At 41.4% G+C, this 26,836-nt stretch overlaps 1 protein-coding gene across 2 annotated transcripts in view; it reads right to left on the bottom strand.

Moving 5' to 3' along the window:
* Window positions 1-5,947: 5,947 nt before the first annotated feature.
* nr2e1 (nuclear receptor subfamily 2, group E, member 1) overlaps window positions 5,948-26,836 on the bottom strand; it is a 37,565-nt gene continuing 16,676 nt past the window's right edge. For both annotated transcript variants that reach the window (XM_043687081.1, XM_043687083.1), the window contains exons 5-9: window positions 18,337-18,483; window positions 15,069-15,165; window positions 13,806-13,955; window positions 13,141-13,246; window positions 5,948-7,359 (exon numbers count right to left, since the gene is read on the bottom strand). In XM_043687081.1, coding sequence (XP_043543016.1) covers window positions 7,197-7,359; window positions 13,141-13,246; window positions 13,806-13,955; window positions 15,069-15,165; window positions 18,337-18,483 — 663 coding nt within the window. In that variant the 3' untranslated portion in view covers window positions 5,948-7,196. The remainder of the gene's footprint in view (window positions 7,360-13,140; window positions 13,247-13,805; window positions 13,956-15,068; window positions 15,166-18,336; window positions 18,484-26,836) is intronic.

Below are 26,836 nucleotides of genomic sequence, written 5' to 3'. Positions count from 1 at the left end.
AGTCCATGGCATACAGTTGTCTCCAATCTCCTCCTGCCGCCTCCTGCTGTGAGCCGCCTTTTCCTACAAGTTTGTCAGTATCATCCAATATGTTTGGTTAATGTGGCTGAATCCCAGCCGATGTGTGTAAGTTTTGTGAAAGAGATGTGGGTTTTTTTTTAAAAGAATTTATTTCACAGCATGTGGTATTGCTGTCAGGGCCAGTATTTGTTGCCCTTTTCTAAGTGCCCTTAAATTGATGTGACTCATTAGACCACTTCAGAGGGTGCTTATGAGTTAGCCATGTTGCTATGGGCCTGGAATCACATGTCAGCCAGATCATGCAAAGATTTCAGGTTTCCTTCCCTAAAGGACATTAGTAAACAAGATGGGCTCTTACAATGATTGATAGGAATTTCATGACACCATTATTGAGACTAATCACATGCACTTTTCACAAATTCATTCCAACCAGCTACCATGATGGAATTTGACCTTATGCCCCATTAGCTATGTGAGGGCCCAGTGGAACAAATAAGAGCCATGACAGATTAAGATTATTGGTATATTTGTAATTGGAATGCTAGTCTAGCAGAAGTGTCTCATAAAGCTCATGTTGCATTTGATGCAGGATGGAACACTTGAATATTCATTCTCTGATCTTGACCATTTGTGAGATCTGTAAACTTTTGCAGCATTGCATCCAGAGCAGGACTTGATCATCATGGCTATCTGCCCCCATTGCTTTTTCAGCTTGTGTTTGGGGTTCTGACATTTTGCTTGTTTTCCACCTCCTTATAAATCTTCCAGTGAACCTTCGGAAAACCTTAGCTTCCCCTGTCTCCCATATTCAGATATTCCCTTTCAGATCACATTCAATTCACAAAAGATCCTCAGCACTGACTTCAGCTACAGACCCCCTCACTGTACGAAGATACAGATTTGAGTTAAGCAATGCAGGCTGGCTTTGGTTGGCATTGATGTCTTAAACATTAACCCACACTCAGCTTAATTATCCAACAGTACAAATAACCTTAGCTGGCTGCTGCAATCATTTGAAATGAAGGCAGCATCAAGTTGGTATGTTGTCTTCATTTGCAGTCAACAGATATGAGTTAATCATGCATTATAAGCCATGCAACCATTTTTTCAAGGGCTGTTGAATTTAGCCATCACTACCACCACCCCGACTCCACCCCATTGATTATCTGAATGCAGAGATATGGTCTGCAATAGCAACAAAAATTCTACATAAATGCAAATCTTGAATCTAACCCTACTTTGATGCATCTTGTTGTTTGGCCACCGCAGTAGGTTTTCAATTCTGGTTCATTTTTTAAAATGTTTAAGTCTTACTGAATGGAGAGCAGTTTGTATTGTATCTTAGTATTCTAACACTTGTTGTCAGTGAGGGCAAATCACTTTAAGTTAGCAAGAGAGTACAGTAATTGGTTCAACTCTTGCTTAACATTGCAGATGATTCAGCTAGCAGTAGAAATATGACATGGGCAGTTAGTGAAATATATCATTGGTTTTACAACTTAAATATTAAACAAAATAAATATTTGATTATTTAGTTTATATATGATTTCTTTTTATGTAATTCACACTGAAATTCAACCTTTAAGTTGTAAATGTCTTTTTTGAATAAAATTATCTTGTTATTGCAAAAAGTTAAGCATTCACAATATGTTGCAGTCTTCTTTCCCATGATGTTTAAGAACAATTTGCATTTGTATGTCTTCTTTAACATAATAAAACAATTTAAGGCACTTCACACAGAAATGAAACTAACTAAGAATGGTAATGGATTTAGGAGTGATGGCACAAGGTGCAGTCAATAAGGAACTTTGCAGAAAACTAAAAAAGGTTTTTTTCTTACTTAGTGCATTTCATGACCTCAAGAATTCTTGAAGTGCTTTGCAGTGAATGAAACACTTCTGAAGTATACAATGTAGTGAACACAGTAACCAACTTATGCACAACACAATTCAATAAATAGTGATGCTATGATGACCTGATAATGAGTTTTTAGTAATGATCAATGAAGAATAAATGTAATCAGGATAACAAGAAGCCCTCCCTGATATTCTTTGAAATTGTGTCATACAATCTTTGCCTCACTGAATATTTCATTTTAAAGACAACTCCTCCCACAGTATAGTGTTCTCTTGGTGTTTCACTAAACGACTATCCAAGATCAGATAATGTGAAGTCAGGAGTAGATTGATTAGAAACCTGGCTACAAAATAGAAAACAAAGAGTTGGAATTGAAGATGGGTACTCAAATTCACAAAAGGTGGGAAGTGGTGTTGCTGAGATTACTGTTATGTACATAATTGATTTGGACTCTGGAAGCAGAAGTCGAATTCCAAAGTTTGCAAATAGCACCAAGTTTGAGGTTATAGCTAATTAAGACTAGGACTCTGATGAAATGTAGTAAAACATGAATAAATTTGCAGAAGTGAGCATATGAGTGGCAAATAAGCGCAGATTAAAAATATAAATTAACCATTCTTCTTGGAAAATAAGATTCTAAATGAGTTTAGAGGGGCAGAGAGGATAGAGGTAGGTAAATCACTAAAAGTAGCAATGCAGATCAATAAAACCATAAAAAGAAAACAAAGCACTGAGGTTTATTTTTAGTGTGATATAATTAAAAATCAGATAAATCATATTAAACCTATATCAAACCTGAGTCAGACTATAGAATAATGTCAATAGTTGCAACATAGTAGGAGCAGGAGAAGACTATATAACTAATATATCTTTATATATATATAAAAACTATATATCTTTACTCAGAGAGTGGTAATGGTATGGAATGCTTTGCCTGCAACGGTAGTAGATTCACCAACTTTAAGTATATTTAAGTCATCATTGGACAAGCATATGGACATACATAGAATAATGTAGGTTAGATGGGCGTCAGATTGGTATGACAGGTCGGCGCTACATCAAGAGCCAAAGGGCCTGTACTGCGCTGTAATGTTTTATGTTCTAATCAAACTCTGCCATTCTATATACTCCTGGTGGATCTTGGGTGTCAACTCTATTTTCACACCTGCTTCCCCTTATCCCTTCATTCTCTGAGAAACCAAAAGTCTGTCTATCTAAGCCTTAAATACATTTTAAAATGATGCATTCACAATACTTTAGTGTAGAGTATTCCAAAAATTCACAATCCTTTGGGTGAAGAAGTTTCTCATTATCTCAGTCTCAAATGATCAGCCCTTACCCTGGAGTTGTGCCCTTGTCCTAGATTGTCCAGCCAGTGGAAACAATAGCTCAGTATCCACCCTGTTAAGCCCCTTCATAACCTTAAGTGTTTCAATAAGATCAGCTCATTCTTCTAAACTCCAGAGAATATAGACCCAATTTACTCAGCCCTTCATCAAAGAACAACCCCGGGTCCAATCTAATAAACTTCCATTGTACTGTCTTCAATACAATTATTTCATCCCTTAAATATGAAGTTAAAATTGGTCGCAGTATTCATCTAACCCTGCACAATTATAGAAAATGATACATATTATTGTGCTCCAATCCCATAGCAATAAGAGTCAACATGTCGTTTGTTTTCCTAATTGCTTGTTGAACCTGTATGCTATTTTTTTCTGTTCTTTGTTCATGTACATCCAAGTCTTTCTGAACATCCACAATTTCAAGTTTCACATCTTTTAAGAAAATATCCTGCTTTTCTATTTTCTAACCAAGATTCATTGCTGTATCTTTTCATCTAAGTTATGATATAGCTAGCACATAAGTGCCAATTGACAATAATATGTTTTGGTTTGCTGATGACACAAGTCTATGTGGGAATGTATGCTGTGAAGGGATATAACAGGTTAAGTGAATGGTTAACAAGCTGGCAGATGGAGTACATTGTGGGGAAGTATGAAGTTATTGAGTTTGTAGATAAGGATAGAAAGGCAGAATATTTTCTTAAAAATGTTAACTTGTAGTTGTTGATGTGCAAGGAGACTTGGATGTACTTATACAAGGTACAGAAAGAAAAGCATGCAGGTACAGCAAGTACTTAGGAAAACAAATGGAATGTTAGCTCTTATTGCAATGGGATTGGAGTTGGCTTTCCATCAGTCACACCCGACAAACTTGAAAGTAACCCACTTGTCCCTAATCTCTGCTTCCTGTCCATTAACGAATCTTCTATCCATGATAATATATCACCACTAACCGTCACCCCGCCACCCCCTCCCCACCCCCCACCCCCCACCATCTCCATGAGCCCTTTGTACATGAACCTTTTGTGTGGCACCTTAACAAATGGCTTTTGATCCCTTCTTTATAAAAATAAAATAGAAGCAATGGAGAAGGTGCAGGAAGGTATTAACTAGCATGACAGCTGAGATGCTGCATCCATCACTGAAGATTAAATAAGCTCTTCTCCAAAAAACTAGCCTATGGAATGACTGTTTACAATAATGGAAGTGTTTGATAGGATAGATATAATAAAACCATTTTCATTGACTTTCAGACCAGATCTAAGTGCCATTATTGAAACAGTCGCTACTAAATTGAGTAGGTAATTTAGGAGGACATTTTTATTTATCCAGAAAGTGGTCCAAAAGTTGAATTCATTGCTTCAAGGAATATGCATATTAGGTAAAAAAAATCTAAATCTTGCGCTGAAGGCTCTAGAGTGGGTTTTGAACTCACAGTCTTTTAAGACAGAGAGTGTGCCAAGCCAGTTACCTCAGCGAGCTTGGCAGGGGTGGTACAGTGGTTAGCACTGCTGTCTTACAGTACCAAGGGCCTGGGTTCAATGCCAGCCTTAGGTGCTTATCTGTTTGGCGTTTTCTTCCAAGGGTGTGCAGGTGAGGTGGATGGGCCCTGGTAAATGCGGGGATAAGGGGGAATGGTTGGATACTTTTTTTTTAATGAAGACTCGTTGGGCCGAATAGACTCTCTGTGCCGTAACGATTCTGTGAAAAGACTGTCAAAAATCGGGCCAACGCAAATAGAAATTCTGCTGCCATGCAAATAATACTGTAATGTGAAGGCTAGTGCTAAAGCGTATTATAATCTGGGCTGAGACATTTCACAGATAAGATATGCGAGGGTGTTGATGAACTTGTAAACGAGAATAAGGAATTTTACTTAGATGCGATGTGGAATCAAGGAATTAGTGAATTTTAACCAGGACAGGATGAGTGGAAGTGTAGGTAGGCGTTTTTTTTTTGTGGGGAGAGGGGGATATGGAGATCTATACGGACGACTTGGGATACCCGTGAGGAAAGATATTGCAAGAGTGAGGTATTAATCTAAGCCCAGTCAAGTGGCACTTCTGCCTGTGGGCCAAATGCTCTTAGTTCAAGACCCCGTTTGGGGCTTGTTGGCCAAGGAAGGAAAGTGAATGATGCGGCCCAGCCTATTCATAGCCCTTCCTCTCTGCTCCCTGTGGGTGGGGGAAGAGGTTCACGAAGAAACCAGCTTCGAGTTAAGAGTCTGTGTGGAGTTTGCACATTCTCCCCGTGTCTGCGTGGGTTTCCTCCGGGTGCTCCGGTTTCCTCCCACAGTCCAAAGATGTGCAGGTTAAGTGAATTGGCCAAGCTAAATTGCCCGTAGTGTTTGGTGGATTGGTCAGGGGTAAATGTAGGGGAATGGGTCTGGGTGGGTTGCTCTTCAAAGTGATTGAAATTCTGTTCACGTGGTCCCACCAATGAGGTTACTGCTGAAGCAGCTTTGAGCCGTGTTTGTGCTGAGTATATCGACGTGCACGAAGCTAAGATCTGGGCAAAGAACCTGTGATTCATTTCAGCAAATTGTACGCGCAGTTCACGGGTTTCGTTCTGAACTAAAGTCGCAACTTGGATGTTTCCAACTAAATATTTAGTGAAAATAAATTCCCTTAGAGCCTCGAGAAAAACATGTAAAAAATATAGCAACAGAACCGTGAAGTCTAAAACAGTCTTCTGACTCCGAGTTCTTGGTACTTTCAATAACTTAGCAGAACATCCGTTACTAGTTCTGAACATCGATATTTAATTGTAGAATTAACCTCTATTTCAAATGAATTACAAGAGTCCTAGCTTTGACAACTCAATTACATTTGATCCTTGTACAACAGAACGGCTCAACATACGTTCCGTGAGAGTATGTCCAAGTGCTGATTTCGTCAGTGCTATTTCACTGACCCCCGTGCTGAAAGATGAAACAACGTTCCCGATGAACGGCCTGGTTGAACGTGGGATCGTCCTTCTCCCACCGACTGTCGCTGGGCAGATTCACCAAATACCTCAAGAAAATAAAGAAAGGCACTTCTAAACGAGTCTGTGACAGGTCGGACATTCTCCAATGGCCTTCCATCTGGGCTGGGAACTGCTGGCCTGAGCTCCAGCTTTGCCTGCGGGTTGGCTTTATCTCTCGAACTGTCGCCCCTTCTGGTTTCAGAACTAAGTCACTGGACAGCGACCAGCGGGCAGGGTCCTTCAGTTCACACCTCCCATTCGGTTGGTCTAATTTGCACACGTGTCGAGCACACACCCATTTCTGTAAAGCGTCTTTGAGATGTTAAAAGAAGGGGAAAAATTAAAATGATCTACTAGGAAACACCGCTACCAGACAACCATGCAGGAACCTTCTCACATTTTTGACTAAGCGGCTGCTTTCTTACAGAATGGAACTCACCAGAACAGAACTTAGCAGGAGGTCGCAGTAATGAAACCCACTTGGTGGTTTAGCATGTGGTGTATTGGAAACAAGTCATGAGGGAGCTATTAAGCGTTTGCCACATCGAAAGCACCCACAGTCCCCACACTGTAATTCCGTCTAGCTCCAAACTCAGCTCAAACGGGTCGACTAACCGACTAGTCGCCGAACACAAGATAAACTGGGACCGATTTTAACATCTTGCTCACCGCAAGCGATAGGAAAACGCGCTCACATTGAAATGTCAAGTGTGCCAAACATTCAGTGTTTTTTTAAGGGAAAGTAACATAAATCATCCAAGACTGAACTCACTAATCAAGGCGAAGTTCAAACAGAAATAATTTTAAAATGACAGGCAATTTTCAGATACGAATGGAGTGCTACACAGTTATTAACAATCCCCGGCCACAGTTTATGGAGGTTTATGAAAGTTTTGTTTTGATAGTAATGGCCGCGAGTTCTGTTAGTCCAGCTCAAGTACAAGCCGAAGAAGGTTTCACTTATGGTACCGGTGAAGTTGGTTATCTGTATGAACAGCTTTCCAGTTAAATGTCGCTGGACTTGTACATGTCTGACAAGAGTCTTGTGATGGGGACGTTTCCAATGGTTTTCTTGAAGAACACCTCTTCAATGGTGGAGGGGTTCACCGAGCGTAAAGCAGGCAGAAGTAGAAGCAACTTTCCAAAACGGCACGGTTGTGCTGGATATCTGGAAAAGACAGAGGAGAGGCGTGTTAGCATCTTGAACATGAAGATTACCACCCCAGGTACCATGCTTTCAGAAAGAAGGGCCATGCAACTGGGCTGGCCTGCGCAGGAGGTTTGGTCATAGAGTCATAGAGATATACAGTACAACATAAAAGCCATTCGGCCCATCATCTGCCCGCCGAACAAAAATAGCCACCGAACCATTCTAATCCCATTTTTGATGCTTCACCCCGCTTTGCGATTATAAAACGCATGTTTGTGACCACAGTTTCCCACGTGGCTATGGCAACTCTCATGACTAACCGGAAGAAGAATAAGCTAAAGGTGCTTTCGGCCATATGATGGGAAGGAAGTCATGTATTAACAGCATCAGATACATGATTAGATTCCCTACAGCGCGGAAACAGGCCATTTGGCTCAACCAGTCCACACCAAGCCTCCCGAAGAGTAACCCACCCAGATCCATTCCCCTTCTGACTAATGCAACATAGGAAGACAAATTCATCTGACCTGTAGAAAACCGGAGGAGACGCGCGCAAAATGTGCAAACTTGACACAGACAGTCGCCCGAGCTAGAATCGAACCTGGGACCCTGGTGCTATAAGGCAGCAGTGCAAGCCACCGTGCCGCCCCAGCGCTAAGCCAGCGACCCTGCTCTGTTGTTCAGTGAAATCATGCCTGACTTGATTGGAGCTTTAATTCCATTTCCCTGCTTGCCCTTCCTACATCTGGGCTCCAGAACTTGTCCAGTACCTTGTTGCAGAGTAACTGAAAAGTTAAACAAAAGCTAGAGGGAGCCTGCAATATTAAATCAATTTCTCCAAAGGGGGATTATAAAGTTAAAAATAATAGTGTTATTCTTATTTGTTTTTGCGGAGTTTGCAGTAAGGTACAGACCAGTTATCTGTCGACAATTCGTTTCATATCTGTCATTGGAAAACTGTTAGAATCCATAGTAAAAAAGTAGTAAACAGACGTTTAGAAATACAATCTTTCAGAATCAGCATAAAGGGTGAATCATGTTTGACTAATAGATAGAGTTCTTTTGAAGATAGCACATGCAAAGTGGATAATAGGAACCTGTAGATGCAATATATCTGGATTTCCAGAAGAGATTTGAGAAGGTGTTGCACAAAAAGGTTAATGTACAAGGTAAGTTCACTTGGGGTTGGGGTAATTTATTAGCTTGGGCTCGATGCCGCAGGGGTCGGTCTATATTAAAGACTTTGGACACAGGGATAGAAGGGGCTATAGCCAAATTTGCAGCTCACAGTAAAATAGGTCGGAAAGGAAGTTGTAAGAAAGAAGTAAGACACTTACACATGGATATGGATAGGTGAATAGACCAAACTTTGGCAGATGGAGTTTAATGTGGATAAGTGTAAGGTTATCCATTTGTCTGAAGAATAGAAAGTTAACTTTTTATCCAAATGGAGAGAAACTTCAGAGTGCTTTGGTGCAGAGGGATATGGGTGTCCTTATGCATGAATTGCAGAAAACTAGTATGTAGGGTGCAGCAGCTAATGCAGAATACAAATGGAATGTTGCAGGAAGGAAGTGTACAAGGCATTAGTGAGACCACACCCGAAGTATTACATATAGTTTTGGTCCCCTTACTAATGGAGGGATGTAGTTGCATTGGAGGCAGTTCAGAGGAGGTTCACTAGATTGATTCCAGAGGTGAGGAGCATGTCTTGTCAAGAGAGATTGAGAAGTTTAAGCCTGTATGTTCTGACATTTAGAAGAAAGAGGGAAAAAAACTAATTGACACATATACGATGCTAAAGGAGATTGAAAAAGTAGATGTAGAAAAAAAAGTTTCCTCATGTGGGTAATTTAGGATGAACACAGCTAAAATGTTTGTAGAAGAATTGCTCACATTCTTTTCAAGATATGGACGGCCCACAGAAATACAGATCAAGGGTCATAATGTACATCAAAATTATTTAAGGAAGTTATAGGTATCTTAGGAATAAAACAATTCTAATCCACCATCTAACATCCAGAATTGCAGGGAACATTAAAAGGTGGCATCACACTTTAAAGACTATATTGAGGGCTTATAGACAAGGCTATCCAGAGGATTAGGATAAAAGATTTCCCCATTTGTACTTTTGGTAATTAGGAATGCACCTAATGAATCAACCAAATTCAGGTCATTTGAATTAATGTTTGGGCACAAGGTGAGAGGACCACTGAAATTAATTAAGGAGAAATTAGCATATCAGAGGTCAGAGACTACATATTTGGACTATGTGTCAAAATTTAGACAGGGTTTAAATAGAATGGGTGATTTGGCTCGACAGCATTTAAAAGTAGCAATGGAACAGGGCACAAACAAAATATCACAAATTTACAATTTTGCTAGTGGAGATAACGTGTTAGGTATTACTCCCAGTGATAGGTGAACCTTTAAAAGTTTATTGGGCCTTTTCAAATTGAAAGGAAATTGATAAGAATGCCAGATAGAAAGAAATCTCATAGAGTGTGTCAAGTGAATGCACACAAAAGGTATTTTGACAGGGAAGGAGCACAATAGGAGAATATGTTACCAGTTACAACACAGAATACTCCCAGTGATAGGTGAACCTTTAAAAGTTTATTGGGCCTTTTCAAATTGAAAGGAAATTGATAAGAATGCCAGATTGAAAGAAATCTCATAGAGTGTGTCAAGTGAATGCATACAAAAGGTATTTTGAAGGAAGGAGCACAATAGGAGAATATGTTACCAGTTACAACACAGAATAAAGAACCAAGTTCTGATGATTCTGAATTTGGCACTCCTCAAATTAAACTGGACATTAAGAAAGTTCTCAAAAATTGGGATAAAAAGATTTGAGTTACCTTCCAGACAAAAATCAAAATGACCCGAAATAGTTTTTACAATCACATAGGGATTGTGGGAATAAGCTGGGAAGTGCTAATCTAATTACATTTGATGTAGATATAGGAAATGCTGTTCCAATTAAGCAACATCCTTATAGGCCTAACCATGTAAAGTTGGTACAAATTAAAAAAGAGATTGAAAACATGTTCAAAGATAATATAATTGAAGTGTGTTGCAGTGAATGGAGCTCACCTATTGTAATGGTATGAAAGCCAAATGGTACCCAATGAATATGTGTGGGCTGTTGTAAAGGCAATGCAGTTGCAAATTCTGACTCATATTCTGTTCCATGTTTGAAAGACTGCATTGAGAAGATGGGACAAGCTACTTGTATTTCAAAGTTGGACTAATTCAGAGGATACTGGCAGGTACTTTTATCCACAACAGTGAAGGAAGTTTTGGCTTTCATGGCATAAAATGGACTTTACCAGAATAAAGTCATGCTATTTGGTATGAAGAATGCACCAGCTACATTTCAAAGACTAACGCATAAGGTCATTTCAGGATTACCCAATTGTGTGTTGTATATAGATGATCTGGAGGCTTTTAGTCACACATGGAAGGAACATTTGGAGCATCTAGCAGAATTATTCAATGGACTTCAGGAGGCTCAGTGATATAGCTGGTTAAGAGTGAGTTCACAAAAGCCAAGTCATGCTCCTGGTCCATGCTTTTGGACATGGACAAATGGCCCTTTGGGATGTAAAACAAAGGTGGAGTTTCCCATACCATTGATGAAGAGGAAAATAATATGATTCCTGGGACTGAGTTTTTTAAATCAGAAATTAATACTGAAATTTAGTAGTGCTGTTGCTCCACAACTGATCTGTTGAAGAATTTCAGTGGATGGAAGAGTGTCAGAAGGCATTTAACAACCTGAAAGTTGTATTGACTATTGCTTTGGTGTTAGCCACACCAAACTACAAAAAACCATTCAAAGTAGCTATCAATGCTGGTCATGTAGGTGTCGGTGCTGCACTTTTACATGAAGGTAACAAGAGAATAGAAAGACCTATTGGATATTTTTCCAAAAAAGCTGAGTATTCATCACCAGAAATATTCCACAACTGAAAAGGAGGACTTGTGTTTGATGTTAGCATTGCAACATTTCAATATTTATGTTGCTGGTAATGTTTCCGAGACACTTGTGTATACTGATCATAACTGCTTAAAGTTTTTGGAAAACTTTAAGAATGAAAATTCCAGATGATTTAAATGGAGCTTATTAGTGCAACCATTCAATTTGAAAATTATACGCGTGAGCAGGATGAGAGAACATAATTGTTGATGTGTTGATGAGTGAAGACAGGGGTGCTTGGTGGCGGAAGAAACAGATTGAAATGGATTGTAGTACTGAATGTTTGCATGCTTAGAATCAATGTAATGTACATGTATTGTAATGTATTAATAGCCTAAAGTTTTTTTTAAAATGAAGCAGTCTTTTATATTGATAGTTGAGTTGTTTTAAAGAGGGAGGTGCTTTGTCCTTTTTTTTATTCAGAAAAGTTGAGACAGAGGTGATGGGCAGTCTGTTCCAAGCCAATAAAGTGAACAGCTTGTCAGGCCTTGGATTTTTTTTTTGAAGTTGGAACAATAGAAGCTGCATGAAGGGATAGTGTCAAGCTTTCAGAGAACCAGGATTTTAGTTTAACTTTCAGTAGCTATTGGGGTTTGGAAGCTTGCTCACTGCTCCAGCAAAATATTTACATTCTCTCTCTCCCTCTCTCTCTCTCTCTCTCTCTCTCAGAGATTTCTTTTGATATTCTTTCCTCTTGGATTGGAGTATTGCATGTGAGACAATCTATTTTACTGAATTTGCCTTTTCCAAGGGTGTGTTTATGGGATATTACTATATCAGAATAGTCGCTGTATAGGAGTTCTATACTGTAATCTATTATTCCATCAAATTGTTTAATAGAGCTGTTATGCTAATTCTTCTTTCTTTTGTTTGTATTTTGACAATAGTGTAAGAATAAAGTGCATTTTTCTTCAAGCCTGGTAGTTTGGTCAATCGAGTTGCACCTTACAAATAAGAAAAAGTTGGGCTCCAGGCTATCTTTTGAATATATTTTGAGGGGGGTTAGACTGGTCCATAACAGCTGATATATGGGAAGTAACATTCATGTCTCACAACTGACAGGCAAAGATCGTTTCCAGCAAGAGAGAATTGAACCATCACTCCTTCACATTCAATAGCATTACCATCACCAAATCCCCACTATCAACACTGTGGGAGTTATCATTGACTAGATACAGAACTGGGCAAGTCACTATGGACTCGGTAGCAGGTCAGAGGTTAGGAATTATGCAGCTATTAATTCACGTCCTGACTTCCCAAAGCCTGTGCATAATCTACAAGGCACATATCAACTATTCTATTGGAATGCTGTCTACTTGTCTGGATGGTGCAGCTCCAACAATGCTCAATATCATCTAGAACAAAACAACCCATTTGACTGACAGCCCATCTGACCCACCTTTAACATTCACTCCTATCACCACCAAAACACAGTGTCAGCAGTGTGTATTGTCAACAAGATGCACTGCAATTCACTCACCCACTCTCCTTTGAGGGCACCTTCCATTTATGACCTCTACCACCTGGAAAAATAAGGGCAGGAGGTGGGAAATGCTGCCACCTGTATATTCCCCACTCAAGCCACACATCATCCTGACTTGGAAATATATTGCCCTTCCTTTGTGGTGTCTGGGTCAAAATGCTGGAACCCCCTCCCTAACCACACTGTGGGTCTAGATACATCAGCGGTTCAAAAGACAGCTCACTACCACCTTCACCAGGACAATAAGGATGACCAATTCTGCTGGCCGAACCTGTGACACCCAGATTCCCTCCAGCCTTAGCTGCAACCCTATTAGGAACCTACTCTCCTTTACCTGGTGTGGATGTAGCTGTTCAAAGTCAGCTGAGCTTCGTCCTGCAATGCTGCGATTGCTGAAGCATTCCGGAAATTTCTAAGTTCTGAGCCACTCTGAGTAGGAACTAAGAAACGAAAGTGAAAAAAACAGACCTTCTGTCAGTGAGCTGTTATAGAGTCACGTGAATAAGCGCAAAATGAGTAACTTACCAAGTTGTTAAAAATTGTTAAAACCAAATTGTTAAAAATCGCAATCACTGTGACAATCTGCAATAGTCGATCTAAAGGCTTAACAGCATTAAATATGTTAAATGCTTGTGCACTTCCAGCAGTTTTATTTGTGGAGTGATTGTATCGATCTTTTGTAAAAACTGACCACTTGAGAAGAACGTTATGATAATTGAAACTTCGCAACTTGTTAATATTGGAAAGAAGCAAGTCAGACTGGGATATCTGATCTCAGTTTTGTTTCGAAAATCTGAGGGTGTTTTGTTCTGGGTAGAAGTTTAGTACGTGTTGCCCTGCTTTGAAAGAGGAGCTAACAGGTCTCAGCTTTCCAGGGTAGCCCACAGCCCTCACACCGGGTCACTTCTGCAATCCCATTCGTGGCTCTGAAGCTCAAATTCGCGGTGAGGTTTAACGAGGACGTTGGCACCGCGAGTCCAGAACAGGCTGTGGATTTACCCGCTTTAAAAGTCACGATACATTTCAAACAGGCGAATTCGGTGGCGTCCACCCGGAGCTGCCGGAACCGCGCTACCACCTCCTGCAGGGCGTGGATCTCTGCAATGATCTTGTTCAACTTCTGCGAGTCCGTGTTCTCACTGTTCATCCCTACAGAGAGAGAGAGAGAGAGAAAGTGACGAGGGAAATGGACCAAGTCACTGATCCTTAAATGTTACCGTTTCTGCCGCAGTCGCTTCAGTGTTTTCTTTGAAACCAAGGTACTGCGGCTGGATTGCTTTGCGGAATGTAGGATTTCACGGAGTTACAGTAAGCGGCAGGGAGCGCGGTGCCCTTCAGCCTGATGCTATCAAATCGACTTCATCCGGCTGTACCATCCCAGGTTGTAAAAGATGTTGACAAGAAATATTTTGCAATGTTTGTATTACCTGGAGAATTAGTCTTGTGACGCGTTTGGCTCTAACACGGTATGTCTGTTGTAGGTGTGGGAGAGGGGTGTAACGATAAAGGGAGGGACTGGGGCTAGGGAGGAAAGGGATGGTAGCGGGGACGGGGAGAGGGACGGATTTGGGCAGGGAGGTGGGATGCTGCGTCTCCCGACTGAGCTTCGCTTTTACTAACACATCTCCGATAGCAGAGGTCTGACATGGATTTTCAGAAGCTGGTGGGAGGGCGGGATGGAAGGGGTTACAGATGCAACTCTCATATCAGCGCTCACCTGGGAAACGGTGGGATGTGAGGGTCAGCTTTGCATGTGAATCACGGTGGATAACAGCTCCCGAAGAGTGTGGTGCTGGAAAAGCACAGCCGGTCAAGCAGCATCCGAAGAGCAGGAGAATCGATGTTTCGAGCATAAACCCTCCGAAATGTCGATTCTCCTGCTCCTCGGTTGCTGCCTGAGCGGCAGTGCTTTTCCAGCACCACACTCTTCGACACTGACCTCCAGCATCTGCAGTCCTCTCTCTCTCCTGGATGACAGCTGCCAACAACCTATTAGAGCAGTCCACATAGATGTGGTGCTCTCGATGGAGAACTGTATGTAAGACTCAGTGCCGCCCCAGTCACGCGGACAGAGACTGAAACACACGGAGATTATTGGGCCAGTGAGGCCAATGGTCCCTGGTAGAGGAAGATCTGCATAAAATAACATCGAATATCCAACGACGCCAATGGAACATTTTCGGACATTTTCACTAGCTTAGGTGACATTTACCAGAATGATAAATAAGTGCTATCTTTGAATCTTTAAAAAAAGCCACTTACCAGATACAGCTAGTAAAGTACTCGAATCGATAGGAATAGCCCACTGCGCTATTCCCAGAACAAAAAGTTCCCTCCAGGCATCTTCCAGAAGAATTAGCTAGAATGAGACAAAAATGAGCACTCATTTTCAACAATACCAGCTTTCATTTTGCAGCTTAATAACACAATGCTTGGAGCAACCAAACTGGAAGGACATTTTAAAGGATTTTCTCGACATTGTGTAATTTTCACCACTACCCAGTGGTGAACCTGACATCCCAGATTATTCTCAGTCTCTGCGGAATTCCTGAGTTTCCTGTCCTTTCGCACCTTTGCAAATTCCGTCTGGAACCTCAGATCTGATCCGCCCTCTGCATGTCCTTTCTGCTCATTATCCTACAGAGTGGAAACATCGACTTCAGGTCACTCACCACTCATGCCCCAGAATCCAGAAATTAGCTTTTTTAAAAATCTCGCTCTTTTACAATAAACAAATCACTTCATATGAAATCAAGCCATGATTGAATGGCGGAGTGGAATCGATGTGCCAAATGGCCTTCCTTCCACTCCTATGTCGTATGGTCTTAAATAAAACCAAAAATTGCTGGAGAATCTCAGGCGGTCTGGCAGCATCTGTAGGGGGAAAGAAGTTAACTTTCGAGTCCAGTTACTCTTCGCGAAACATTACCTCTGTTTTTCTCTCCTCTCAGATGTTGCCAGACCTGCTGAGTTTCTCCAGCGCTTTCTAGTTTTGTTTCAGATCTCCAGCGCCCCCAGTTCTTTGTTTTAGATTAAATCACTTAATATGCTGTTTTGAGCTTAAACAAAGGATTGGCATATGGACGAGTTGGCAGATTATCTTTTAAACATCTTAAAAGTCTATTCACACAGAGTCAAAGTGATTTGGATATTAGCTGTGGGGTTTTTGTAGCAGAGCTTTCCTAGTTCGATTCCTTCCCATTTCCAAGTGGGAATTGAATTAGCGGGTTTGCTGAAGTCTGTGGCGGCTGAGTGATGTTGTTCAGGCAAAGCGACCTGCTAAGGCTAGTCATATTGCCATGCTGAGGTACAGGGTATGGGTTTGGTACCTCCAGGCAAGTGCATGTAAAATCGGAAGCAGTTATGTTCTTCTTAATCTCTAAACAAAAAGAAAAAGCACATAAAAGACGTAGGAGTAGGTTTCAGGTACAACTGATGTAGAATCCTGAGGTGGTTTAAAATAGATCCCAACTTGGAATGCATCTTTTCAACATAAAGTTTAATCCTCTACTGTGAACTATTCTGATTTAGACTTACATTTTAAATCAACTTGTTCAGGCACGGAACTTGATCAAATGGCCCATTGGCCGAGGAGTGGCAGATGGAGCCGGACTTATACACTTAATGGTAAGGTCCTGGGGAGTGTTGCTGAACAAAGAGACCTTGGAGTGCAGATTCATAGCTCCTTGAAAGTAGAGTCGCAGATAGTTGGAGAGAAGAAGGTGTTGGTATGCTTGCCTTTATTGGTCAGAGCATTGAGAATAAGAGTTGGGAGGTCGTGTTGTGGCTGTACAGGACATTGGTTAGGTCACTTTTGGAATATTGTGTGCAATTCTGGCCTCTCTGCTAAAGGAAGGATGTTGTGAAACTTGAAAGGGTTCAGAAAAGATTTACAAGGAAGTTGCCAGGGTTGGGTGATTTGAGTTATTGGGAGAGGCTGAATAGGCTGGGACTGTTTTCTCTGGATCATCTGAGGTTGAGGGGTGGCCTTATAGAGGTTTATAAAATCATAAGGGGCATGGGTAGGGTAAATAGGCAAGGTATTCCTCCCGGCGTGGGGGTGTCCAAAACTAGAGGCCATAGGTTTAGGATGAGAGTGGAAAGATTTAAAAATGACCTGAGGGGCAACTTTTCACGCAGAGGGTGGTACATGTATGGAATGAGCTGCCAGAGGAAGTGGTGGAGGCTGGTACAATTAAGCATTTAAAAGGCTTCTGGATGGGTATATGAATAGGAAGGGTTTGGAGGGATATGGGCCAAATACTGGTAAATGGGACTAGATTTATTTAGGATATCTGGTCGGCATGTAAGAGTTGGACCTAAGGGTCTGTTTCCAAGCTGTACATCTCTGTGACTCTGTAACTCCAGGAGATACGTGACTGAGTGTGCGGTACTTGAACCTGGACCTTTTGGTCTACTATTCCGGTTTTACCCCCTTAAAACCATTTATCAAACTTCTTTCTCCGAATTTTATGTCCACACTAGACATTGCTAATCCTCCCCCTTGTTTATATTGGCGAGGTACCGGTGTTTGGCTGGGGCGGACAAAGTCAGAAGCCACACCTGAGGAAGGGGCAGCGCTCCAAAAGCTTTGATTTCAGATGAATCTGTTGGACTATAACTTAGTGTCGTGTGACTTCTGACCTCGTTTATGATTAGATGCCCTACAGTGTGGACACAGGCCCTTCGGCCGAACCAGTCCACACTGGCCCTCCGAAGACTAACCCACCCAGACCCATTTCCCTCTGACTAATGCACCTAACACTATGAGCAATTTAGCATGGCCAATTCACCTACTTGCACATCTTTGGACTGTGGGAGGAAACCGGAGCACCCGGAGGAAACCCACGCAAACACGGGGAGCATGTGCAAACTCCACACAGAGTTGGAATTGAACCTGGATCCCTGGCGTTGTGAGGCAGCACTGAGCCATCGTGCCGCCCACCACTGTACCTCCAGCAGTGGTCCTTTTTCTTAATTAGGCAAAAGTGAGGACTGCAGGTGCTGGAAACCAGAGTCTAGATTAGAGTGATGCTGGAAAAGCACAGCAGGTCAGGCAGCATCCCAGGAGCAGGAAAATCGACGTTTCGGGCAAAAGCCCTTCATCAGGAATGATGAAGGGCGATTGCCCGAAACGTCGACTTTCCTGATCCTGGGATGCTGCCTGACCTGCTGTACTTTTTCTTAATTAACTCATTCAAACGTGTATGAGATATCTCTGGAGTGGGTGGATTTGAAGGCGGGCTTTCTCCCTCAGAGGTAGGGGCATGTCCTCTGGGCTAGAAGAACCTTTCCCAAACTTACTGAAGAAAGGACACCCACTCACTCCACAAGCAAGCCTTTCGTTAAGAGTAACCCGCCTCATGATCGTGCGGCAGCACCTCCATTGGGAGCTGCATTTCAGTGTTAATCTGCTGAGGCTCCCGTCCCTTTTGATTGTCGCCTTTGCATGTTTCTATCCTCACCCGGAGCTGTTTGCGGTTTAACCTGAGTGGAAGGGGAGGCGGTGGTGAGAATCGATTCTACTCACCTGATCCGGGAACGGGAGTGTGGAAAACGCGGGTACACTCTTGGCCCATTTGATACTCATGAAGAGAAGTCTGGCAGCGGATTCGCAGACGGATTCGGTCGCTACTTCATACAGGTACATTGGTGTGCCGTTAACCTCGTGGGGGTACTGCCGGAAGAGTTCACAGTGTCATGTACTTTACTGTTCAGAAGAGAATTGACCGAGCAGAACAACATCTTGGCGATGCAGTGTACTCACCGAAAGGACTGCATCAATATGCATGGCCATCCGTTTGTTTCTCAAGTTTTTGTTTCGAAAGTGGAAACTACTAAAACTGCCTGGACGCGAACTCTCATCCTGTGCTGACTTACCTATACTGGCTCCTTCCTTAGAGTAACTCGATTTTTAAAAGATGTTGATGCTCCTGGTCTGTTACTATCATTTTTATGGTTTACTACATTTCTTAATTTTCTTCTAATTATCTGCAAACTTTGAAATTATGCCTTGTGCAGACAATTCCAGGTGAAAAAGAGAATTGGTTAGAGTACACACCGCTAGAAACAGCACCATACACACTGCAGTCTGAAAAAGCAACTGCTCATATTCACTCACTGCTTTACATTCTTTAACCATCTCCCCATGTACTCATACTACAGACTTCCTTTAACCCCACAGACTTTCCTTACACTCAAAAGTCTATTATTTACTTTAATACTAATGTCATTTCAAAGTTCATATTTTAAAGAGAGCTGCGTTTTTAAAATTTTTGTATCCTTGATGATGGGCTGAAATGGGAAAATAACTTTTAAAAATCTAACATTGCTGCACCTTTTGAAAATAAATAACTTGACATTTGTTCTAAGTGCTGTTATGCCATTCGTGCAGGTAGTGGGGGGAAAGCTCAGGTACAGAAGGGCTATGGCTGGGGGCTATGTGCTAATAATGATTTCGCTGGCAAAAATCTCAGACTGGTCTGAGAACTAGCGACCAGTTACCAGTTGCAAAGGCTTCCTGCCTACCAACAATTAGGCGATTGGCTTTCACTTAAACATTTCTGAACGGCATAAGAATGTAAATATTTGGAGAAGACATTGGATCTCTGCAAGCACAGTAGCTGTCTCTTTTTTCTGCAGTAAAGTCACTTTAACCTTGTCATTGCTGTAAGCTGTGGCTTTAACTGGTAAACCAGCAACTGCATAAGTGTGAATTATCCACCACTATCTTCTGCAAGTAAGCGAAGGTATCTGGAGAAGAAGAATCAAGGAACAGCACATCATTATAAGCCAAAAGAACCATCTCAGGGACTTTGTAAATGGGGACCATTGAATGGTCATCAGGCCATTGAGACTGATGCTTTTTATTTCTTGTCTTGTCGTGTGTGTGTGGGGGGGGGGGGGGGGGGGGGGGGGGGGGGGGGGGGGGGGGGGGTTGCTGGCTGGTGGAGCGGGCAAGGGTAGGCGTTTGTAAGGAAGTAGAGTTTTAACTAATGGAAACTAGTATAAGCTGATCATAATTGTTTATATCGGAACAGGAATAGACCATTCAGTCCCTCGAACTTGCTCCACCATTCAATGAGTTCATTGCTAATTTTTGGCCTAATTCCCTACATTTGTCTTTGGCCCATATCCCTCAATACCTTTGCTTAATAAATCATTATCTATCTCAAAGTTAAAATTAACAAATTATCTATAGTATGAATCCATTAATTTGCTAAAGTCATCCTTATTAAGTACAGAAATCTACTCCATGTTTTCTGTCAACATGGGTCTAAAAGACTGATAAAATTGGGAATTTTGTGTCCTTTCATAAAACCTTCAGTTTTTGCAATGAGTACAGAAACCATGGAGCTTTATTTCCAGGTTGGAGTCCCACTGAGGTGATCCAAGTTTGGGACCTCATCCTGGATTGACTTGAAACAAAGGCAATAAGGATATAGGCGTGGCACTTGGAAATAAAACAGCTAAGGGAAACACTAAGTACTGTGCTGCACATAAGACATGGCGCTATAATGGCAAAAAAATTCATACAAGTGATAGAGGTTTCTCAGACAGTCTAAGGGAACTTTCAAAACTTAGGTTGAATGAATAAATGGGTAAACTGGACGAAACATTGCCTGGCAGATGATAATTCAGTGATAATTGAGGCCTGGCATAACACTTGGAAGCAATACAAGAGAGACCAAGTATTCTGGGGAGTGAAACATCAGAATTGTATGATACACATTTATGGTCAAAACAGGTTGAGCATGAAGAGAGAATGAAGAAAATAGAGATGGCAGATGAAGATAAAGAAAAATATAAGGATAAGGAGATAGAATTGAAAGAACTGAAATGAAAAAACCTAGTTAAAACCACATTAGAAAGTGAAAACAAGAGGATATGATTATTAGCTTAAAATGGTGTCTTTGACACAGAAGACATTAAATGCTGATACAAGTCTTGATGCAAAGAACCTGAGTCATAATTTGAAGTCCAGTAAGGAAAAATTAAAGTTTGCACAGGCCAATTTTAAGGAAAATAATGTGGTGCCATTCTTTATTTTATCTGAGAAAATAGCAAAAAAAATGATTTTAGCATTAGGGGACTGGATGCTGCTCATGCAGACTCAGTTGTCAAGAAGAGCACAGAACATTTATGCTTCACTGTCAGAGGAGGTTTATAACACTATAAAGACAACATATTGGCTGCCTATAAGTAAGTGCCTGAGGCAATAGATTAATGTTCCAGAATTTAAGGAAGCCCAGGCAAACGGTTGAACTCAAAACGGTTAAGCAAAATAATTTAAAATAAGCATTAGAAGTCAAAATCATGTAAGGAGCTCTTAGACAGATTGTTGTCCTAAAGGAATACAAAAACTCATTACTTTCCATAATAAGAATGCATATTGCAGACAAAAGGTCTGCAATTGCTAGACAAGCAGCAATAATGGTCGAAAGCGCCCAGGCGGCCGGGCGCGACCCACTCCGGGGACAGTGGCAGATGGGGAGTTTGACTGGGGCAGTACACCTGTCACACCGTAACGCAGGTGTCCTAAGGTGAGCACAGGGAGGACAGAAACCTCCCATGGAGCAGAAGGGCAAAAGCTCGCTTGATCTTGATTTTCAGTAGAGTACAGACCGTGAAAGCGTGGCCTCACGATCCTTCTGACCTTTTGGGTTTTAAGCAGAAGGTGTCAGAAAAGTTACCACAGGGATAACTGGCTTGTGGCGGCCAAGCGTTCATAGCGATGTCGCTTTTTGATCCTTCGATGTCGGCTTTTCCTATCATTGTGAAGTAGAAATAAATAAAAAAATTAAAAATACAAGATGATTAGGGGCTTAGATAGGGTTGACCGTGAGAACCTTTTTCCACGTATGGAGTCAGCTATTACGAGGGGGCATAGCTTTAAATTAAGGGGTGGTAGGTATAGGACAGATGTTAGGGGTAGGTTCTTTACTCAGCGAGTCGTGAGTTCATGGAATGCCCTGCCAGTAGCAGTGGTGGACACTCCCTCTTTATGGGCATTTAAGCGGGCATTGGATAGGCATATGGAGGATAGTGGGCTAGTGTAGGTTAGGTGGGCTTGGATCGGCGCAACATCGAGGGCCAAAGGGCCTGTACTGCGCTCTATTCTTCTATGTTCTATATTCTATGTTCTATGTAATGGCTGACCATTATTCATAAGGCAAAACTATTTTTCTGTCAACCTCAAAAATGTGAAAGGGATAGAGAATAGGAAAGTGAAAGGAAAACAAGTAACCAAGATAAAGAATACATAACTGGAAATGCCCCAAGGTCTCCTCATATCAGAAGACGAGGTACTGAGAGTGGAGGTGCAAATTGGAAGCTAAGGTGTTTCTTTTGTGACAAGGCAGGACACCTTCATTCAAAATGCCAGAGATTGCAAGGGAAGGCCCTGTGAATTAATGGAGTTTATAAGAGTAAATTTTAAAAGGAAGTGCAAAGGGAAAAATATCACAGATCTGGTTGTAGCTTTGACTACAGCTAAAAGATTGTGGTTAACACTGCTGTGAGTGCAGAAGTACACAGGGTAGATGAGAGATATGAAGAGATTTTGACTGAAGGAAAGCATGTTTTCTTCAAAGAAACATACAAACCCATTAATAATGCTAAGGAATACTGGCTAATGAAAATCTTTGCTGGAGAAGGAATTAAGTTTTCCTTCCAGACAATTCAGTGAAATCCAATGTGCTAATGCATGGGTAAAGTGGAGAGTATACCCAATTCCATTGTACAAAGTCATATTGGAGTTTAACTTGATGATAAGAGTTGTATTAATGGGGTAGCTAAGAACATAAGTTGATTTTCTTCTGGGGAATAATAAAGCAGAAGTGAAAGTTATAGATTCATCTATAGTCATGGAAAAGAGAGGCTTAAGAGATAGGGCAATTTCAAGTACAGAGATAAAAGCAAATACTATGGATGCTGGAAATTTGAAACAAACCAGAAATGCTGGAGACACTCAGCAGTGCTGGCACCATCTGTGGAGAGAGAAACAGAGTTAACATTTTGAGTCTGGTATGACTCTTCCTTAGAACTGAGGTTGCAAGAACAGGTTATGGTATTTTATAGTAACCAGAGCAATGGCTAAACAAAGTTCATCACCAGAGGACACAATAATGCGACAAACCATTAGAGTCACTGAAACTCTATTTAAGAATAAGGATGGCTTGGTGCTTCTTCATTAATTGAAACTCAGGAAGTCGATCCAGATTTACATAAGTTAGCATAGACAGTTCATACTGAAGCTTAGGCTGAAGTTCCAAAGTGCTATTATATTACAGATGTAGTTCTGATGAGGAAGTGGAGACATCCTCACAGATCTATGGAAGAAGAATGGATGGCTGTTCTTTCAGTGTGCTGCCCAATGAGGTATAACAATAAACACAACATCCACTATTTATCCTCATTAATCTTTTCCAATACAGTAAAGAACTCAATTATGTTAGTTAAGGACAATATACCTTTAACGAATCAGTGCTGACTTTCATCCATTAACCATTTTTTCCAAGTACTGGTCAATGGCATCCCTGATTTTAAAAGTATGTTTAACCTGACGTAAGTCTGATTGGCCCAGCATTTACAGGGCTAACCCTCGCTTTTGACCATTAAGGTAATATTTGTCATTCTCAGTTTTCTGGCACCTGCTAGTATCACAGATGATGCACAGCTTGTGATCTGAACCCCAATCTTCTATTGTCACCCTTTTCAGTCATTGCCTCTGTATCTTTTCTACTTTGATGACTGCCAACATTTTTGAATATCCCCTTTATCCACCCACCTGGATACATTTACAAGATGTGCAAGGGATTGGTTAGCTCAGTTGGCTGAATGGCTGCTGTACAATGCAGAGTAATGCATGAATTCAATTCCTGCGCTGACTGAGGTAACTCTGAAAGACTCTCCTTCTCAGCCTTTCCTTTTACTTAAGGTGTGGTGAACCTCAGGTTAAACCACCACTAGTCATCTTTCTATCTCTAATGACAGAGCAGCCCTATGTCCTGGCAAGGCAATAGCCAATTTACTTATGATCAAGCAGATTCAGCATGGCTTCATGAAGAGAATATCATGCCTGACAAATTAGCTAGAATTCTTTGAGGAGGTATGAAGCAGGATAAATTAAGGAGATGCAGTTGATGTAATACAATTGGATTTTCAGAAAGCATAAGGGCCGTTATATTGAAAGTAGTATGGATAGTGGATTATCTAACTACTAAAAGATAGCAAATTGGGATAAGGGGATTCATTTTCAGACTAGCAACCTATAACTAGTGGTGCCAGAGGGATCAGTGCTGGGACCACAATTACTTACATTTATAATAGATGACTTGGATGAAGAAAGTTAATGCATGATACCTAGGTTTTAGGCCATTATCTAAGGAAAGATATACTGGCATTGGAGGCAGTCCAAAGAAGGTTGGCTATGCTGATACCAAGTATGGAGGGACTGTCTTATGAGGAGAGGTTGAGTAGATTGAACCTGTACTCACTAAAATATAGAAGAGTGAGAGGAAACCTTATTGAAACATGCAAGAATCTTAGAGGACTTGACAAGTTAGAGGCAGAAAGATTGTTTCCTCTTGTGAGAGAGGGTAGGATCAAAGGGCATCATCTCAAAATAATAGGCCACACATCTTAAAACAGAGATTAGGAAGATTGCGAATCTGTAGAATTCTTTCCCACGGAGGCCTTTGATGTTGTAACATTAAATATATTCAAGGCTGAGCATTGACAGATCTTCAATCAGTAAGGGAATCAAGGATTATGAGGAAAAGGCAGGAACATGGAGCTGAGGATTAGCAGATCAGACATGATGTCATTGAATGGTGGAGCAGACTCAATGGGCTGATTGGCCTACTTCTGCCTCGTGGTCCTGTTGGTTTGTATGAGGCTCATAACAAGATAAAGAGGAGAAACTTAAAAATTGGTAGTCATTAAAAAAGAAATATAACATGACCCAAAGGCATCCTAGGTTACTAAGGGAAGCAAAAGTGGAAATTGAATAAAGGCTCTAAGTACAATCTTTCAATTTTACTTAGAAATGGGAAAAATACCAAAGGGTGGAGGAATGAAGTGTTTCATTTCACTTGATAAACTGGAGAGGCGGAGACTGTTCTCGATGGAACAGAGAAGTTTCCCCGGGGATATTGACGGATGCGATGGGCCAAAGGGTCTTTTTAATGTTGTAGATCTTCGTGATTCTATAAAGATGTACTCAATATCATGAATAACATTGATAGAGTACCGTTTCCTTTTCTTCCAATGGCAGAAATGTTGATAACCAAACACGGGTTTACATATTTGTAGGTAAATAAAAAAGCATTATGAAAACAGAATGCCCAGGCTGCACCTTATTGATCTAGGAAGCAGTGCTGGAGGGTGGATTCAATAGAACTTTCAGATGGACTTGGAAACTGTTGGAAAAAGTTTGTTTTAACAGGGCTAGCACAAAAAAAATGTGACTAATTGAACAGTTCTAAAAAAGAGATTGGTGGATTGAATGACCTTGAATGTGTATCACTCCACGATTCTATGGTTCCAAGATGCCATGTATTCAACTAGTACTGCAGCACTGCACTCTGCCGCCACAAGAAAATTCCCTTCTTAATCCCGTCCTTCCTCCGATCTCTTACCGCTTACATTTTTCTTTTTAAAAAGAAAACATTGAAACACTCTTTTATGCTAGTTTCCACTCTGATACTTTTATTCTTTGCCAATCTTATTGCCGTTTCCATTTTTTTTAAAGGCTAGATTAGATTCCCTACAGTATGGAAACAGGCCCTTCGGCCCAGCAAGTCCATACCGACTCTCCGGCACCCTGGAGACACCCAGGCGCATATTCACCCCTGACAAAGGGCAATTTAGCATGACCAATTCACCTAACCTGCGCATCGTTGGATTGTGGGTGGAAGCCACGGGGAGAATTGCAAACTCCACGCAGTCATTTATCCCAAGGCAGGGATCGAACCTGGGTCCCTAGCGCTTTGTGGCAGCAGTGCTAACCACTGAGCCACCCATATCTCGCGTGCACTTTCTGTATTAAATTGTGTTTTTTAATGAATTATGAAATGCACATTTATTGTAAGCCTCATACACAAGTTGTTAGCGTGATTGTCAAGAGGGCAACTGGATGCAAATTTGGAGCGTGAAGCCGGAGCCAAAAACAAGCGGTCCATTAGCTTCAATCAGGAGGAACCCAAGAGGGCCGCAAAACCAACCCGCCTTGCAGAATTGACAGAGCCGAACGCCATGCATGCCTTAGCCAAGTGACAAGTTCCGAAATATGAAATAGATCATTCTGAAATATTTAATTGAGCCTTATCCATACTGCACAGTTTACGGCGCACATTGCAAACCTTGCCTTTGAGCCAGGTTCAGTGATGGGCCGCTGTTGGGTTGCTATGCAATGCGTGTCTTATCGGAGATGCTTGTTTTTTTCGGAGGCAAGAAAGCCCCTAGGCTCGGGAGTGTTTCGTGAGCTTTGAAATCAGGATTTGGTATGTGGCGTGGGTCATAGTTTCCTCAGGGGAGGTGCATGCTCAGAGCTGAAATACATCATGTGTTGTCCCTACCGTTCGGAACCAGCCAGTGACGCCACCCTCCGACACACGCAACATGGACACAAGCAGCAAAATTCATGTTGATATATATAGCTGCGTCACAAACTATTTGAAATAAATCGATACAAGTACTTTGCAAACAGACAACAACCCGAGCTGATTTTTTTTTAAAAAAAGCTAATTATATATTTACACAACTTAGAGTGTTCTTTTAAAACTGTACAAATGCGGTTTGAATCTGAGAAAAGGAGTTTTGATATCACTATGTCCCCGGATTGTTGGATTTAAAGTGGTTTATATTTTTTGGCCCCGCTGACTAGGATCATTTTCACTTGATGGGATCGTGTTGCACTGAAGTCAATCAGCATTTTACTGTAGTCAGGTATATTGTGCTCGAATCAATGGGAGATGGTTGGCAGCACAACGTCACAAAGGGAAAAGAAAACTGCCGCGCTTCCATAT

Source organism: Chiloscyllium plagiosum, chromosome 3, assembly GCF_004010195.1.
Source record: "Chiloscyllium plagiosum isolate BGI_BamShark_2017 chromosome 3, ASM401019v2, whole genome shotgun sequence".
NCBI lineage: Eukaryota > Metazoa > Chordata > Chondrichthyes > Orectolobiformes > Hemiscylliidae > Chiloscyllium > Chiloscyllium plagiosum.
The sequence above is the reverse complement of the archived record's forward strand: the minus strand, read 5'-3'. Positions and strand labels throughout refer to the sequence as shown.